Genomic DNA, 20,372 nt, shown 5'->3' on the forward strand with positions numbered 1-20,372 from the left:
AGTTTGCTAATTACCTTCACCCTATCATTCGTGTTATTTGGGAGAAGAACCAATTTCTACTCCTTATAAGGAGTAGAAATTGGTTCTTCTCCCAAATAACACGAATGATAGGGTGAAGGTATTTTTTTGATGTCTAAAATAATGTTATTCTACTTATTGTAGCACAGTGAAGGGTCTTAAATGCTCTGAGTGCCTTAGCTGGTAAAGAGCCAGTGAACAGAATAGCAGCAGATGTCAGAACATTCCCAGCTGGAATGCTACGTATATATGGCTGGCTTTCCCAAACAAATGTATTATTACACTAGCTGCATGCTTGCTTGATGCTGAGGAACGATCCAATCACATGGAGTTTGATGGAAATAAAGGTACTGCCACATGCTACACAGGTGGCAAACAGCAACATAAGGGCAGACTGAAACACCAGAAAAGTCAGTTGCTTTTCTACTGGAATCTGTTCTTCATCTTCTGATGTAGTGGTCTCCCAATTTATGGTGGATTCTGTAGACTCTGCTGCACTCTCTTCTTCTGTAAATTCAATGTCTTCATCCTCAGCCACTGGTGCTATCACTTCTTTTTCATGAGTTGATGTCATCGGAATATGTAAGAGATTACACTGCATGTACTCCACCTACATCACGCATCAGTGGTGCTGCCTGGACACCTGTAACCATGCAGGTTCATATTACAATAGCAGATAACATTAATTGGTTCCTACCGAAATGAGTGACCTCAGGGACAATTGCATCCTGAGTATGAGCATCAAGAACGTGTGGGAAAGCCTGGACCCCAAAGCTTGTGTACCAAGGTTGTGCAGTCTCATTCACAGTAGCGATTTCCAACAAACCAATTTTTCATATATATTTTTGCTACTTAAATTACACACCTTCAATAAAAGTTTCACAAGCTGCCGTTCCAGTTAATGATAGTCAGTGCTTCGTACTTCGTAATGCACTTTACTGGATTAAAATCCATGTGGTATTACAGGGGCGGATACAGAGTCTGGAAAGAGGGGGGGGAACCTTGCTGAAAATCGTTGAAGAGCAAAAAAAAAAAAAAAAAAAGGTCACAACAATAATAGCTAGTTATCCTTTACCAAATATTATATCACATATGTTATGTAAAATAAAATCCTATTTATAGCTTCATAAGTAAGCTACACTGCCTCATGAACATTGTGACTGCTTTATTAGAGTAATTGACTGCTCTATTAGAGTAGCTCGATCTTGTATGCAATTTCTTGAAGGGGGGGGAGGAGGGGCATTTGCCCCAAATGCCCCATCCTGGATCCGCCATTGTATTAATTGAAATATGTGACCGGATCTTGGAAAACCAAACTTTTGGGCACAAGCAAACTTTTTGGGAAAACTCAATTGAAACTTTCAACAATTTTTTCAATATTAATTTTTTTGCACATTTGGATAAAGCAAATATTAAACTTTCTTGCTGTGAAGTTTCACACCCATAGCTTCTTTTTCTTAGGAGATATGGATGATTATATCAGACCATGTAGTAATTTCACATGCGTGGGACAACAATTAACTTACAAATTGGGTGATTTGTTCAGGTACTGGAATGGCTAAAACTTAGTCTTAGACAATAATACATGGGATTTAATTGCAGAAATGTACCAAGAATACTTCATTAAACTATCAGAAATGTCTTTTAAAGTATTCTAGATGGTAAAAACGGAATTATTGGTAAACGAAGTGATTTGTCACCATTTGTCACCCTTAAGGCCACTTCAAATAAATTCTCTGTTTCCTGTCCTGGCCTTAAGCATATTTGCATGCGGGCAGGCGATCCATTTCCATTATTTCATTATAAGATTGGCAGCTTTTCAAACCATTATTTTCCTGGTACAACCATACACATAAACTGCGTAAAAGCATGCTTAAGCTTGTTCTTTCCTTTTCAAGTTTCAAAAATAGCACTGCTGACACGTAAGCTGGCATGGTTTTAAGTGTCTGTCATTGTGGAACGATAACCAGAAAATAATGGAAGAATATGGAATAATGGAATATTTAGAGCTGACAGTAACTAGATGCGGGCGGTGGACGGGAAACAGAGAATTTATTTGGAGTGGCCTAATCACTCACAGAACTCAATACATCGCCATAAAAGTTAGTTTGTAATGTACAGGAGAGTAAATTGGCCATATCTCAGGAATGCTTAAAGATATTAAGCTGAAATTTTGACAAAAGATAGATGAATACCCAGTACTGTATTTAAGCTATAAACAGAAAATTGACCAATGTGCCAAAAAGTAGGTTTTCCAAGATCAGGTCACATATGTGAAATCAAAGTTTGAGATATAAAAATCCCCATAGGAATCCTATACAAATAATTGCGTACGTAATTCTAAGTTTCCGAGTGTTTCCACGTGAATCTGTGGCAGATGAGGACGAACAAAGTGTTTCTGGGCAAACCATATATGTGACCAGATTTTACAAAACCGAACATCAGGCAAAATCAAACTAACACCACCAGTGGATAGCTACACTATCGTACTACTAGTTTTGACCCTCAGTACTACTCAAACTACTCGAAGCTGGTTTTAACAGACGTCTTTTCTGGGTGGTGTGGAGTGCTCAAATGGCGGTTTCAGGCCTTGTGAAGGACCTGGCTGTAGTATCCGCGTATTATTGAATTGTAGCATAATTAACACTGTCAATTACCACAGATGTACAAGCACAATCATGATACAATCACGAAGGATTAAAAGCTACAACTCTAAAGAAGTACAGCAACACGTGCACTATCAGCTACGTAAACATAATACAAGTAAACAATTATCTAATACAAAACAGCCAAGCTGTAAAAAAACAGTGCGGCCCTCAAAAAGCTATGGTGAATAAAGATGTGAAATCCAAGCTAGGTGGCGGCCAAGAAATGGCTGTGATGGTAGTTAATGGTAAACATTTTAATAACGACAATTCAGGTGAATTTTTGTGCCGATTGGTCTTGGCAAAAAATTCACCTAAATTGCCGTCATTAAAATTTTTACCATTAACCTACCATCACAGCCATTTCTTGGCCGCCACCTTGGATTTCACATTTTTTTTCACCATAGCCTTTTTGAGGGTCGCACTGTTTTTTTACATCTTGGCTGTTTTGGATTAGATTTCACTTCTTTTTGTATTTGTATACCACAAAGCCGGCCTATATGGCCGGCTTTGGGGCTTTTTAACCTGTCTTTTTTTTCTTTACCACAGGAAGAAGAAAAGATGAAGCAGATGTACTTTAAATATCTCTGATTTTATCAGTAAATGTACAAATTATATATATAATACATATATTTATTACAGAACTCTCCATGGTGGTTTCTTTGTAACTGAACACTCTACAAAGTGACTTCTTGCTGCTCTCTCTACAGGGTGAATTGTTTGTGGCTGAACAATCTACAAGGTAACTTCTTCTAGCTGATCTCTCTACAGGATGGTTTGTTTGTAGCTGAATTCTGTGCAGGTGATTTGTTTGCAGCTGAGCTCTTTACAGAATGGTTTCTTTGTAGCTGAACTCTCTACAAGGTAACTTCTTCTAACTGATCTTTCTACAGGGCAATTTGTTTGTGGCTGAATTTTCTACAGGTGATTTCTTTGAAGCTGAACTCTCTACATGGTGGTTTCTTTGTAACTGAACTCTCTACAAGGTAATTTCTTCTAGCTGATCTCTCTACAGGGTGATTTGTTTGTAGCTGAACTCTCTACAGGTGATTTCTTTGCAGCTGAACTCTCTACATGATGGTTTCTTTGTAGCTGAACTCTCCACAAGGTAACTTCTTCTAGCTGATCTCTCTACAGGGAGATTGTTTGTAGCTTAACTCTCTACAGGTGATTTGTTTGCAGCTGAACTCTCTACATGATGGTTCTTTGTAGCTGAACTCTCTACAAAGTAACTTTTTCTAGCTGATCTTTCTACAGGGAGATTTGTTTGTAGCTGAACTCTCTACAGGTGATTTGTTTGCAGCTGAACTCTCTACATGATGGTTCTTTGTAGCTGAACTCTCTACAAGGTGACTTCTTCTAGCTGATCTTTCAACAGGGAGATTTGTTTGCAGCTGAACTCTCTACATGATGGTTTCTTTGTAAATGAACTCTCTACAAGGTGACTTCTTCTATAGCTGATCTTTCTAGAGGGTGATTTGTTTGTAGCTGAATTCTCTACAAGGAAACTTCTTCTAGCTGATCTCTGTACAGGGAGATTTGTTTGTAGCTGAACTCTCTACAGGTGATTTGTTTGCAGTTGAACTCTCTACATGATGGTTTCTTTGTAGCTGAACTCTCTACAAGGTAATTTCTTCTAGTTGATCTTTCTACAGGGTGATTTGTTTGTAGCTAAACTCTCTACAGATGTTTTGTTTGCAGCTGAACTCTCTACATGATAGTTTCTTTGTAGCTGAACTCTCTACAAGGTAATTTCTTCTAGCTGATCTTTCTACAGGGTGATTTGTTTGTAGCTGAACTCTCTACAAGGAAACTTTGTCTAGCTGATCTCTCTACAGGGAGATTTGCTTGTAGCTGAACTCTCTACATGTGATTTGTTTGCAGCTGAACTCTCTACATGATAGTTTCTCTGTAGCTGAACTCTCTATAAGGTAACTTCTTTTAGCTGATGTCTCTACAAGGTCACTAGTTTGTAGCTGAACTTTCTACATGATGGTTTCTTTGTAACTAAACTCTCTACAGGAAACTTCTTCTGGCTGATCTCTCTACAGGGAGATTTGTTTGTACATATAGGTAAAATTATTCATTGCAATAATGAATCACATTAACAAAATGCCTTGTGAAGAAATTCAATGTGCCTACGCAAGGCCTCTTATGAATATATTTGGCACTTATATGGCTTTCATTAGTTAAATAAGCTGCTAGCTGACCACCTGTAAGGGAATTACAAGTATATGGTTTCCTGCTGGATTACTCTTAAGACAACAGGAGAAATATTTTTAAGTATCATCAAAACCTCTAATAAAGCAGTCTCAAATTTCTTGTAATGCTAAGATGATTACTCCATCTGTACAACGATTTTCAAAGCATTACCCCAAGCGGTTTATCTGGTAGGCGTGGCAAGCAGTCGTTTCTTTATTAGCTAATCTCGATTGCGTAATTGTTACACACTGTTGGTTTTTTCGTTGTATCTTCCTGGTTTTAAGCTCGATTTCTTTCAAACCACAAAAGGTTTGAAGTTCAATAGTTAACCTACTCACCCGCCGATTTTCAGCTTCTTCCCATACGCGGTTTACCCTGTAGGCGTGATAACATATTGGTGTTATTTTTCGTGAATAATCGCTCATAACTCTTTGCCTATATATCGTATTCCAGCCAAAGTTGGTACCGAGATACGCCTGTATACCCCCATGCAGTGTGCCAAATTGCAAGGAAATCGGATATGGAGTTCGCGTTTTATAGCAGTTTTTGTAAGTGTGCGACAAGAGGAAGAAAAATAAGAAGAAACTAAGCCAATTTTTGAAGTCGCATATCTCGGGAACGCTAGAAGCGATTTCGCTCAAATTTGGAATGTGGAGTCCTGTAGGTGGAGGGAGTGTGCACAGCAAAAATCGTCTTGTTTCATCAAGGCAGCACAGAGCTACGGAGGTGCGAAAATTGCGTTTTCTTTCTTCCTGTAAATATACTCACGGGTGTTACGCGCCGGCTTCTTGGGCCGCACGACACACTACCGTGTGTCTTGATACATACTGGTGTTTTTGTATTAACATTTTCTATTTGCTCCATTGGTAAACAATACCATTAATTTGCAGTTGTTATGATGTCACAAACCAGTCCAAGCGGCTCAACCACATGCACGGTGATAGCTAAGTTAGTTATCACTGGATGATAACTTATCACACAGTACGTTACTGTAGTAAATCCGCTCTGTCTTGCTGTATGTAGGCTTGCGCCAATTATGCCGGCATACTTTCGAGCATAATAGGCTAGCAAAAGCATCAAGCATTATGCCAGCATAATAGGACGATTTTCAAGAATTTTAAGTAAAATGCGCAATGCGCTCGTCAAAAATAATGCACAACATGAACACACTGCACATTATTACTGCATTTCATATCAAAAACCTTGCAGTGTTATTATTTTTACTATTTCTTGACTGATTATTCACACTTTATGATAATAAGATCGAGATACTCTAATACAGCAGTCACTTACTCTAATACAGCAGTCAGGAAATGCAGATATACTCTAATAAAACAGTCAGCACTCGAGCATAATCTTGATTTTGAGAGCATAATTTTGAGCATAATAGGCAGGATTTTTTAGCACTGCTTAAAAGCATAATAGGCAATTTTCAAGTGAGTCCCAACGCTCTTCACATCCAGCCTTTTTGGGTTCCTGTAACTCAGCCCGAATTTTGGTGTCCCGTTTAGCACCAAATTTTGGTGTGACTTCCTTTTTCCAGGTGAAAATTGTGCTATTTCCTATTTCCAAAGTCTATCCATCTTGCCTTCTAACTTATCTTCCCAAAATGACTTACAGGCTTCCCTAGATGATCAATTATTTGCAAGCATTTTCAACACCTCCCTGTGACAATCCGTGACCAGGCTCGTTTACGTGCCGTTGCTCACTCCTCTGTTGCTCACTCCTCTGGTGTCAGCAGTGGCTGGCTGAAGGCCATCCCTCAACCAACATTGGGTTTGGCCTTTTCTCCACATGAGTTTGTTATCGCTGTCCGTTTATGGTTGGGTGTTCCTCTTTTCCCATTGTTACCACTTTGTACATGTTTGTCTGTTCAGTATAGATCAGTTTGGTGACCATCTTCTTGGTTGCTCTCTTGGCCCACTACGTATCCAACGCCATGATGCTCTTGTTTCTATAGTACATATGCATCATGCTCTACTGCAAGATCACCCTGGTGTTCTCCATGAGTAAAGCATTGCCTCTGATCAATCTCGTCCTGGGGACATTTACCATCCTGATTTTACTCTAGGCCGTCCTGCTTACTTTGACCTCTCTGTCAGGAGCATTACTCAGCCTTCCTTTATTTCCGCTGCTGCATCTAAGGCTGGGGTAGCTGCTGCTGCCGGTGAGGAGGCTAAGGATGACCATTATTTGAAAACTGTTAACAACCATGGTGGTGAATTTTTTCCCCTGGTTTGCGAGTCGTTTGGTGTTTGGGCACCTTTTGCTTTATCAACCTCATCCACGATTGCCGACCGTACCACTGTTAAAAGCGGGATTCCCAGACAGTCAGCAAGGAAACAATTGCTTCAGTGCTTGTCAGTTACTCTCTGGCGATATAATACCAAAATGATCCTGAGGCATTATGGCTTATGCCCAGAAGATGGCATAGACTTGTTGAACTAAGTTATTAATTAAGGTTGTTTTGTATTTAAGGTAGCTAGTTTTGTAGTTAAAGTACTTAGTTTGGTAGTTAAGCTAGTTAGAATTTTGTATAGCATATTTGTAATACTGTTCTTGGGTGTGTGTTCTTTACTCTTGATCCAACAACATTCTCAAAGAATAATTGGCTCAAGCCTAGCTGTATGGTAGTATTCACTGAGCACAGAACTTTGACTCTCCAACGCACTGCATTGGGTTTAATTTTAGTTGTAAGATTGAGAAGTTGTCGGACAATTTTAATTTTGGTTTTAGTTCAATGATCATACCCATGAATAAATAAAATTTCACACAAATATAATATAGTAGAGGTATCAGTTTTAGTGTTAGTTTTAGTAGTTATGGTAGAGGTCTTGATATTATTTTAGTTTTAGTTCTGGGTCTCAAATGAAAATTAGATTCCGGTTTTATTTAGTTATATATAGTCAAGACCCTGAAGAAATTTTAGTTAATTTAGCATTTAGTTTTAGTATTAGTTAACCCTCAATTAGCTATAGTTAACGTAAACAAAATAGCATGCTATATACAAATTTTTAGATTATTATGCACTCATTACAGGTACGCTATACGCTACTCTGGTGAACCTGATCCAGGAATATGGTGTGGTGACCTGGGTACTGAACAAGTACAGTTATCCAGACAAGCTTACTATGCTAGTGTATCCTTTGTTGATGAGTGGATAGGAAACATCATGACAGCACTATATGACAATGGTATGATGGATAGCACCTTTATAATATTCACTGCTGATCATGGGGATGTGATGGGTGATCACTACCACTGGCGTAAAGGATACCCGTACTTTGGTTCTGCCAGTATACCAATGCTACTAAGATGGACTAAGTCTACGGATGATAGTAATGGAGGTGATGTCACCGCTGAACGAGGATCAGTCCAATCTGAAGTAGTTGAACTAAGGGACATCTAACCTACCTTTCTTGATGCAGCTAAACTGCCAATTCCTGATACACTAAATGGATCATCTTTGCTTGATTTGTTAAGATCGTCAAATGACACAAAGTCTAACAATACTTGGAGAGCTTGCATTGATCTGGAACATAATTTTACATTTCAATGTCACTAATCATTGGAATGCACTGACTGATGGACACATCAAGTACATTTTCCAAGCATACTCTAGCAGTGAACAACTGTTTGATCTTGATTCTGATCCTGGGGAACTGAAGAACTTAGCTGAAGAGAAAGAATGGAAGGAAACAACTGAAAAGTGGCGATCATACATGGTTGATCAGTTTAATCAAGAAAAGAGGGGTAATCGGTGGGTGGATGAGAATACAAGGCAGTTAAAACGACGTATAAGAGGTCAGCTACATTCTCCCTTTTACCCAGGTGCACGTCGGCCGCGATAATCTCTTCTTTACCCCAGACACATACTGAATGATTATACTCAATAACAGTACTAGTGCATATTGTATTTATTTTGTATGTTATAGTGTTGCAACTATAGCACATGTAGAGGTGTTTAAAACTGATTTTGTTAGCTTCTTTTATGTATACTTAAAAAATGTGTAACAACTTTTAATCAAGTGTTCAAATGTTTTAGTGTTGGAGATATGTAATCACAGTGTATAGTAGGGACCACAAAGGAGTAGGCATGGCCCACAAAATAACATCACCAAAAAAACAGCCTCAATTTTCCCTGACGACGATGAGGCGGTATTGGTTAGCCCAAACAAGCTTTCAGATCGACCCGAAATGCTTTCAGCAAGTTATCTTCGAACAAGACATCAAACCGACCATGGATCACCACCTACATTTAAAGAATTTATAGACGAAAGAAGCGAGCTTATGCTCAGTATCGCCGAACACGCTCACCTGCCGCCTGGCAATATTATAAAACTCTCAAAAATTTAGCTCAAAAAGAATGCCGTCAAGCCTATAATGACTACTTTTCGAAGCTCATTGACTCCAGTTCCACAGCTAATTCAAAAAAACTATGGTCATATATCAAAAAGCAAAATTTGGATCACGTTGGAATACCCCCACTGTCACATAATGGTCATACCATCACTGATTCCACCCACAAAGCTAATATCCTCAACGATTATTTTAGCTCAGTGTTTACCACCGAAGACACCCAGTGTACTCTCACACCAGATGAAAGCCCTTATCTTGATATACAACCTATTTCCATTACTTATGCTGATGTCTCCCAGCTCCTAACAACTTTGGATGTTCATAAAGCACCAGGACCAGACAAAATCCCATCACACTTATTACAATTAGCCTCTCAAGAAATTGCTCCAGTACTAACTCTGATCATCAATTCATCACTTCATCAAGGAGAACTTCCCATGGACTGGAAACGTGCTAATATTGTACCTGTATTCAAATGAATGAATACAGGTACAATATTAGCACGGAATTGTAAATGAATGGTTATCTGGTTGCAACCACGAAAATAAGACCAAGTTCACTTTATTACACTGATATCTCAGCTTGTGTCAGTGTTATCGCCTTATTATCATTGAATATAGCGCTCTTTTGTGGAGTAATACTGGCACAGGAGTTTTCTAGTACTGGATTGCCTGTACAGCAGATTTTGTTTACCAAACGCCTAATCCATATGATAACTTTTAAAGACGTGGCATGGACACAAACCCAACACTCATATAAACGTATTGTGAAAGTGTGAAGAACGTAACTTCCCTCGGGAGTGTTTTCAGGATAATTCCATTTAGCACCACCCATGTACTATCACGTGATTGTTTATATTTGTCACTCCCAATTCAGGCCTAGCTTTCTGAGATCTAATTATGAGGAATTGATGCTCACGCACAATAAAGCCAGACAGCTAGTGATTAACATCACATGTCACGCAAGCTGATACATGCAACAATACAGTATTTCACAAAGTGCACTTTTAAAAATAAACCACTGTCCCATGTTGGTAGACAAATAAGAATGATAATTGGCTTTGCTTCTTAATGTTGGATCTGCCATTGTATACTTTACGGAATACCAATCCTCAGTGCTGCCAAGAAGAGGATGGGGGTGGAGTGCAACTAAGGCAGTCTGCAAATCCTCCATTTGTCATCTGGCATAGCTAATGGGATGCCTTCCTTCAATAAACCAATGTCTGAATTTCACTGGACCTGTCAAGAAATACAACACGTTAATTGTGTGGTCAATCTAAATCTAGGTAACAAGTTTGGCATGCACTATAAAGCACATTAAGCAGGCAGTCAAAGGTTCTACAAAATCTCATTGCACCTGGAAAACCAGCTGGACACCTTCATAATTATGGTAGTCTCATGATCTAGACACTGGTGGTTAGAGCCATTACTAGTACTGATCTGTAAACTAACTAGTGGTGGGACAAATGTCTGAAAATTCGAACACTTGTTTGTTAAGGATATGTGACAAATGCATTTACCAACAAACATTAGTTACCATGGTTACTATAGTACATAAGCATAGTAACATTTTAGACACTATCTCAATGACTACAGTACATTTCTGCAAAAATATATGTATACATATTGCACTGAAATATTAGAAACAAACATTCAAGCATTCATTTGCTAAATTTACAGAACTTTCGAATGTGATCATGAAATGCACATTTGTCCCATTAACTAGGTAGGGAAAGAAAACGGTCTGACTATTAGATCCATGAAACTATTGGGACAAAAAACATCTTACAATCTTACATCATCACGCAGCCAAAAAACCTTACTCATACAAATATTCACTTCTGTTTATCTTTTACCTGCAGCCAAGTTCCTGAAACTTTCAGTCAAGACTCACGACTAGAGTGACATCTATAACTGATATCACACATTCTCATACTACTGAGATCACATCTGTAAGCAGCAAGTTGGCAAAGTGGGCACTACAAAGACAAAAATATGGACACTTAACACTCAAGATACTCAAACATGAATCACTGAAAGAAACTGACCTGGAGAATTACGATACTATAATCACAATACATGTAATCATTGGTTCCAATCTGCCCATAACACAGACATCTGCAATATGGTGTTGATGGTGCAGTAGACCACAATAATGAGACCTTTAAATGCAGGATAATGTCATACTGTTAAGACCTTATAGTATAAACAGCAAAGTATGTAACAGGAGCACATTTAATACACCTATAAATGTAATGCCTGACTACCACAGGTATGGGCTGAAGGTCTTGGTTGGTGGGGAAATGGATTGTTAAGTTTCCAGAAGTGGTAGGGATTTGTCATTGTCCAAGAAACACACCAATGCAGCATTTCATGGATGCTGACTTACTATTTGTCATCACTAAAACCTGACTTGCAACTGGAATAGCTACACTGTGACAGACGCGATGGGTGATAGTGCAAAGCCCAACTAACTCCAGCCGGGTTTTCCTACTGGGAGATTTGTTGGGGTATGTGGGGGTAACGTTGTATCACCAGTACTTCCCCAGTAGATGGGAGATTGTAATTTCAGGGATGCACATCCCACCTCAGCTTATACCTGTGGTAGTGGGGCTTTACATTGATAGGTGCATAACAACTCCATAAAGTAGCAACTATCATCTGAGGTTCCTCCTAATATGCACACAACTGCTAACTCTAATTAATTCACTCATGTTCAAACAAGTCAGACTGAAGAGAAGGACTGAAACATGTCCACCTTTAATATTTACACACATTCAAAAACATTTTAAAAGCGACGATGTTAACTTACAGTTAGATCTACACACTTTCGCGAAGTAGGTCACAATCAACTATTTTACCGTATTTGATCATACCACATGTGCTAGTAGGGAAAGCCCCTTGGAAAGTCCCTTTCACACCTCCACTATCACACATGAACACTTGTAAATGTACGTCAGTACTCTTATGGATCGTAAGTTTCGTGACCATGTGTCCTTTGATCAACTATGTCCGAAGACGCCAGAGTACACAATTAATGTACCATACCCTAGAGGAATCCACTGTACCATGATGGTCTGTCTGATGATGTTGTCTCCTCCTCCAGTTTTCCATCTTAGGTATAATAATGTGAATTGTCGACAGCATTTGCAAGAAAAGATTGAGATACTCTAATAGAACAGTCATGATCTGGATACTCTAATAGAGCAGTCACAGTATTCAGAGAAGCAGCGTAGTAGCTACTTGGCTATGTATGTATAGTTATAGCTTGGGTGTACATATCAGGCAAATCACTTGGGTACATGATACAACTATTGCATACATTCATACATACATATATGTGACCGGATTTCACATAACAAGGCCTCCACACACACAAAATCAAACTTACGTTTTTACCAGAAATGGATTGCTGGCCTAATACACTATCATATTCCACACTGTACTTGCTTCAGGACTGGCAAGTCTGGTTTCTGTGGCAGCTTTCTTCCGACCCTGTCAAAACCACGAGTGGGAGATTGGCACCACTGAATGGCCATGGCTTTGTGATAATGGTGTGTAGTGAGCTGGGACTTCACAGAGAGCTCGCCAATAGTGTTCTCAGTCAATTTGGAGTGATTTGAGGGCCATGGAGAGCCCAAACTTGGCCTCTGGATTCCAATCATCTTCTTGCTTCATTTTATACCCCTATATTAAGCCTACCCACCACCCCCCACCCTATTACTACCCCCCACCCTCCCACCCTCCCACCCTATTACTACCTCCACCCTCCCACCCTATTACTACCACCTGTGATATTATTACCCGCTCGAGAATAGCTTCCCAAAAGAGGGCTAATTTTGGATATCAGAAATGTATACACCCGCTCAGTGATAGCTAGTAAATAGATGAATACTTGGTGCAAATTTTGTTTGCACAGCTGTAGGCACTGGGAAGTTATTACACAATGATTACTTAAAATCGCCATATCTCCTAACGAAGCTTTGTGCGTCAAAGCCTGGTTTTGTCAAATTCAGTCACATATATATATATATATACATACATACATACACACACACATATATACATACATACATACATTAACATGTTGGTTGCTGTGGCCCACCTCTGGAAGTAGTGGCAATCACCATCATTTTATTGAGGATTTAATTACACATATGTGCTCATATGTACGCATTTGTTTGCCTAGCTATCCACCCTTCCACCGCACCAAGCTTTAGATCTATCATTGCCTACTCTTTTCCTTATGCTCATTACATAACATTTTTCTACAAAGTCGGTAGTGTACATAACAATGCACAACAATCATGCAACAAGAACACAATAACACCATAATAGCAAATGAGATTATAATTATATACATGAGATCATACATTATATAATAAATGGCATAGAGAGAATGAGTTTGGATGAAATAATGGGAAACTGAGGAAATCATAGGGCAGGCAGTAAGCTCTTCCATAAACAGAGTAGATGAATGAACCTAGCATTTGCGAGTTACTATTGTCAGGAAAACAAGTGATGATAGCAAACTGCTAAGACATGTTAAACCACAGCAATTGATGACTAGCAACCAAAATGACAGACAAAGCTATGTCACGATGTAACAGCACGCCAGCCGCCAGAGGAATCAGGGCAGGAAGAATCGCAGCTTAACAGTTCACTTTATTGAGGGCTAATTTGGAAGGCAACAATATACATTTAAATGCCCTATTTATACAACAAAACATGTAGTGACCTCAATGACGTGTCATGTAGTGATACAAATAACAAAATAAAAATCAGGTGATAACAGTCAGTCAGTCAGGTGAGTGTCACTCTATTCAGCTTCTCTATCACACACGAACATTAACATTGGCATAAATTGATAGCTACATAACTAGCATCTAATTTACCCACCCTCAATCTTCAGTCACCACCTAACTAAAATAAATATATAATATAATAAGTAACAAAAGTTGTGCAATAACAAATCGCAAACCTTATAAACATAAGTGTATAAGTGGCCATGCATATTATTATGTGCACATATATCTAGTAATCTATATCAAAATAGTGGGAAGGTGGGTGGGAACTTTTCATTTACTAAGCCATTCACCTTTGAGAACGTGGTGTGTCATGTGACCCAAACCTGTTAATCCAGTTTGTCTATTGCATAATGCTTGAAACCATTTCAACATTACTGCATGCGCTTAGGTCATAGCGTGCGCTTAGGTCACAACAGTTATGTGCAAGTTCTTATATTCCTACATCTGCAACATGCATGTTAACTTCAATTATTTATTGTGATGCAATAAATTACATTAATTTTAACATGTTGGTTGGTGTGGCCCACCCCTGGAAGTATCTCCATCATTTATTGAGGATTCAATTACACATATGTGACCGGATTTGCGAAAAGGGGTCTTCCACACACATCCAATTCCATGAACTTGAGAGACCATACCTTGGTACTCAAGTAACATGTAAACCTGAAAATTTCTCTATTTGTTAACCTATGTTGGTGCTCACATCTGACCAAATTTCAAGTCAATAGCCTTTTTCCAATCTGAAGTTACAAATCATCAAAGGTGGCAAATTGGATGTGTGTGGAAGACCCCTTTTCGCAAATCCGGTCACATATGTGCTCATATATACACATTTGTTTGCCTAGCTATCCACCCTTCCACCGCACCAATTGCCTACTCTTTTTCCTAATGCTAATTACATAACATTTTCGCACAAAATCTGTTCATCAAAGCTAGGACTTCTGCCATTCCTTTAATTACATGATCATCTCCTTGAAATTATACTAAGGTGTTAAAGTTTCCACATCATTTGCTCTTTTTCAGAGCAACTAAATGAATTATTTAATTAATGTATACATTGCCACATTAGTTATACATATATATGTATGTATAACAATTGTGCATCAGACTTGAATGTTAAATAATAATTAGAAATGGCTAACTGTAGGTAACTATTTGATGATTGATAGAAGCCATTCATTAGCAGTCGCACTGTGCTGTAAAGTTTCGTTCCAGTTATCTCGTAGTATCCAGGTATTGTCTTTAGTCATTTGGAACTGTTTATCACTCCCAATTTTCCTAGCAACATAGGGATGCCATATATAGTAGATTTCCTTTAATTCATTAGTGCAGTGACGACAAATCACATTATTTGGCAGCAGTGTAACTTGTAGTGATACAGGGTTACTAGTGATTCCTTGATAATATTGATATGTCTCAGCATTTAAGGACTTCCACTTTATTCTCATGTAATAGAATACATAATTCACAGCTACCTGATCATCGGTGCTTACGTTTTTTATCTTCATCATATGCCAAAAATGCTCTGCAAAACAAGAAACAACTATATACATACCTATCTACACTGCATTAGTAGAAATATTAGCCATCAATTTTGGCTATCCCATTGATTATACATACACAACCGCAAATTTAAATTTTTTCAAAAAAGTTTTAAAATTTCAGCTTTTCATATGTATTTCTTAAACTGCTTTGCATGTACAGGGACTCGTGTGACGTAGTAAATGCAAGCTTACCTGTGGCAGGAGTGGCTTTGAATAAAGCTACACCCATACACAAGGTTGTTTTCCATCTCTTTTGCAATTCATTTGGAAATTTACCAGATGATCCTATAATATCACTGTTGTTAAAGTACTCTAGTAATGGTTGTATATCCTTTAAAATCAAAGCATCACTGTCAACCACTAATACATCATATTTCCAGCTGTTTAGTAATCTGATCACTGTCAACCTTGTTATCCATACATCAGAAAACTGTTTAGTTTTAAAGCCAGGTTGCATAATGGAATGCTGTGGGATGAAAAGTGAATTAAAACCTTTTTTAGTTAATACTTGATCGGTAATGATATCAAGTGACAAGATCACGATGTCCCTCACTGGTAGGGATGCTTGTAAAACAGCATGAGAAAGCCAATTGGCTAGCACATTCAGGTACTGTTTATTACATATTAGAAGAGTAATTTGTGGTCCTGCCAGCTGAGTTGCTTGTCGAAGATCTTGCACCCAACTGGAGTTAGCTGTCACAGGCTGAGTATGTGAAGGAAACAAAGTTAGCCAATCAGCACTTTGATTAACAATCTCTGATGAAATGTTAATAGCTGAACTTTTAAGTTGAGTAATTTGTGAAGTATCTGTTGTTGTGCTTGTTGAAGCTTCACTCATCTCCATTGTTGTTGAGGCTTCAGTCTGATGATGGCTTTTCTCCACTTGTGAATGACATGACGATTTAATGACCAGTGGAAAACCATCAACTATATCTGCCATTTTAAGCTGTAATTTAGGGAGTAAAAGTGACACTGTTGCACTATACAGGACTATACCAGTTTGCTTTACGTAGCTATTAGCCATCTAGCATACACACATTATTTGTGTAGAGCTGCTTAAAGTTTTGTGGTGTGGGTTTGAATAGAGCTGCTTAAAGTTTTGTATTGTGGATTTGAGTTTAACATGTTGGTTTAGTTAGGGGCATTCAGTTGTTGTGAAGCAAACAGAATTGAGTGAGTCAGCATTGAATAGTTCAGTTACTATAGGTAGGCATTCCAGACTGATCTTAAAATTTTGGAAAAAAAGGCTTTTTATATGCTCAATAGATAGAGTATTGATTGCTGATCTCAGAAATATATAGTTTGTTGGGTTGGAATTAGCTACTTTGGCATGCACAGTGCTTAAAAACTGAAAAAAGGTACATTTTTTCTCCAGGGCTCCCCATACATTTTACAGGGGAAAATGGCACAATTGAATCAGGAAGCCATCTAGCAATCTGGACTATCTTGAAACTGCAGTTGCTTCTAGCTGCAAGTTTGTACATGTAATGAGAGTAACTTCAGGTCTTATTGGATCTCAGCAATCTTTGTATGCTTTGTGGTGAGCAAATATGTTTCACCTACTGCACACTTCTCAATACAATGGTGTATGCCCATAGGCAAGTGGCTATCTCAAGTTGGTAAAAACATCAAGTTAACAACTTATAAAGGTAAACAACTAAAGTGGAGGTGCCACAATGATACAACAATACCTAAGGTGGAGTTGTGGTTTCAATTATGGCATTGTTATGCCGACTTTGAAGTGGTTCATACTTTTGAGCTGATGACACAACCATCAGAAAATTGCTCTGGAGCTGAAAATCGCTAACCCGAGTGAAGTAACTACGCACTTTAAAGTAAGCACCAGTGACTACCTTCCACCCGACCGTACGTTTTTTAAAGTTTTAAAGTATTCTACATACATTACAAGGCTTGAAAAGATTACAAAACAACACAAAACTTACTTATATGTAACGCGCACGATAAAACTAAGATTGTCATGATGATCAGCGTGTGGACAAACCCCACAGCGATTTTCACCCTCATTGGAGCTCGGACGACGGAGCAATCCCAAGTTAAACACGAGTTGTTATTTTGTGCCAGGGTTCTATTGGGGAATATACGGAGAATTTTTTTATTAAAAAATCTCGGATACTGGAATGCCTACTATAGGCATCACTAAGTAATCGTTTTTGCAATGTGGGGATTGTTTTTCTACACAGTACATTTCAACTGCATGAAAAGATGCCTCAAAGGCTCAAACATTCCCAACCTATATGTATAAGTGTATATTATTTTAGCACCTTAGGTTACTTTATTCATCCACAAAGTGGTTATTTGGTTTAAAATAGTATCATTACAACCAGTGAAACCCACAATCATTTCTTTTTGTGCCCACAATTTAAATCCACACTAGATGTTTGCAAACCTCTGTATTAAAGTAATGCAATGAATGTAGGTTTGTCTTCCTTCACCTATTAGGTGAGCATACCAGAGTAGTATATTATTTATACCATGGCCACTCGGGATTAGTCTGATATATATCCCCGTGCCCTTGGGCCTGCGGCCCACAGGCTTGGGAATATATATCAGGCAAATCCCTCGTGGCCGTGGTATAACTATTACATAAATGTATTGTGCAACCTGTAGAGCAGCTTGAGCTCCATACATGCAAAGTCAACCTTTATTCATGACAATCTTAATAACTGGAAAATGGCTCTCAAAAAATTTTGTGAGCACGAATACAGCAACATGCATAGGGAGGCTGCCGAAAAGCTTGCAGCCAAGGCCAGAGGAGTTAGAATTGATGCCCAATCAGATGCTCAGCTAAATTGTTGCCCAATTAGATGCTCAGCTAAACAAAAGCTTTGATTGTGGGAATGGTTGCTTTGAATTCCTCTTCGAGATTGTGATTTTTTAAGGCTATCTTCTGAATCAGATGCTAAAATCCTATGCTTAGCAGAGTACTATGTTGGCTACAAACCGAAGGCCAAGAGAAAGCTTCCAGGAACGTCTCCACTGAAAAACAAAGCCAAAGATGTTAAAAACAGCAAAGCTGACTGCTTAATTTGTGAAGAATCTATTCTAGAACCTGGCAAACAATATGTGGGTGATGAAGCCGTGTTTTGTTAAGGAAGCTGCCAGGGTTGGTTACATAGAAAGTGTGCTGGAGTGACTCATCCTGCCTTCGACAAATTGGGTGAGCCAGACACAGAATACTTGTGTTCATACTGCACGCTGGTAAGCCAGAACAAACACTATAAAGGATCTCAACTCTGCTTTGTTTCGCTAACAGAAACCATAACTTTGTTACAGTCTTCTGTTATAAAACAATCCTCTACCCCTGGCCAGGCAGCAAATACCACTGCTGACATCACTGGTACAAAGAAAACAACTTTTCAAGACAGCCCCCAACAAAACCGCAAATTTAACATTGTAGTCTACGGTATTGATGAATGGCCCAAGGGTACTGGTACTCCAAGACATGAACATTCAGGTCTTGACCTTAATAATGTTGCCCAAATTATTACCAAAGTTGATGAGAACATTAACCCTTTATCAATTCATGATCTTCATAGACTTGGAAAATACCAAGAAAAATCTAGACGTCCTCGACCTATCCTAACCAGGTTCAGCAGGGATAGCTATTGATGGATCCTCACTGTTATCTAAAACAAGTTCCCTTCCCAGTGGTATCAGGATCAAACCTGATATGACTCCTGAAGAATGACATATTGAATCTATCCTCTGAAAGAAAGGTGGACTTTGATCCAAAAAGATACTGAATGTAGAGCAATTAAAATACGGGGCAATAGAATATTTGTAAATAAAAAACTTCACGGTGAAGTTAAAAAGTCCAGGCTCGTCTTGAATCAGTTGCAAACTCCCAAGACCAGCAAATGGATCAAACAAATAATAGTTGACTAGACCCAAAAGTACAAAGTAGAAATCAAAGTGATTATACCCTTAAATTTCTAATTATTAATTGCCCAAGTGTTAGAAACCAGCATAAAACAAATGAGTTAGCTGCACTACTTTTACATTATAACATCAACATTGTGTTCGAAAATGTATCTCATATTGATGCAACATTTTTATCTTCGGATCTGGTTCCTACAAAATTATCAGAAAAGACCACTCGTTAGATGGTGGTGGCGTATTTATTGGTTTTAGAGACAGTTTTATCATCTCAGAATTATCAAATCCATCTAGTGAAGCAGAAATGGTCTGGACCAAACCTAATAATAAACCATTGTGTCTATATCTGTTTATTTTATAGACCACCAAATAACAATGTCACACCTATTGCTACATAGAATAATTTTCTGTCAAACATCTCCAAAGAGTCATCACAAACACCACCAATACTATTAGCAGGAGATTTCAATCTACCTAGTATCTCCTGGATAGATGGTGCAGGCCAAATCAATCCTAACCCAACTTATGGTACCGTTGTTAACCAATCACTGTTAGAATCCATATATGAGTTTGGACTAGATCAACTAGTTACAGAACCTACCCGTGGAGAGAATATATATCCTTGATCTACTTTTTCATCACACCCTGAATCAATCAGTAACATAGAAGTAATCTCTGGTATCTCAGATCATGAAGCTGTGTACTGAGAATTTATACTAAACAATAGGGGCCCGCCGATTATGCTGGTATAATAATGAGCATAATAGGTGCCTGAAAGCATTGAGCATAATGCTAGCATAATAGGCAGAACACTTGTGCATTGCCATAAATTCTTGCTTATCAAAATAAAAAGATCGATATACTCTAATAAAAATAATCGGACAGCTGACTGTTCTATTA

The 20,372-nt window shown here is 38.4% G+C and overlaps 2 protein-coding genes across 5 annotated transcripts in view; one reads left to right on the top strand and one right to left on the bottom strand.

Annotated features, from left to right (window-relative positions):
* LOC136262929 (uncharacterized) overlaps nt 1–20,372 on the top strand; it is a 100,923-nt gene that overhangs the window by 34,415 nt on the left and 46,136 nt on the right. The window lies entirely within an intron of this gene.
* The window catches only part of LOC136262927 (uncharacterized), a 38,976-nt gene continuing 33,634 nt past the window's right edge, over nt 15,031–20,372 (bottom strand). Inside the window, exons 4-5 of the mRNA XM_066057345.1 lie at nt 15,768–16,521; nt 15,031–15,556 (exon numbers count right to left, since the gene is read on the bottom strand). Of these exons, the coding sequence (XP_065913417.1) occupies nt 15,183–15,556; nt 15,768–16,521 (1,128 nt within the window). The 3' untranslated portion in view covers nt 15,031–15,182. The remainder of the gene's footprint in view (nt 15,557–15,767; nt 16,522–20,372) is intronic.

The sequence above is a fragment of the Dysidea avara genome, chromosome 8, assembly GCF_963678975.1.
Source record: "Dysidea avara chromosome 8, odDysAvar1.4, whole genome shotgun sequence".
Classification (NCBI taxonomy): Eukaryota; Metazoa; Porifera; class Demospongiae; order Dictyoceratida; family Dysideidae; genus Dysidea; species Dysidea avara.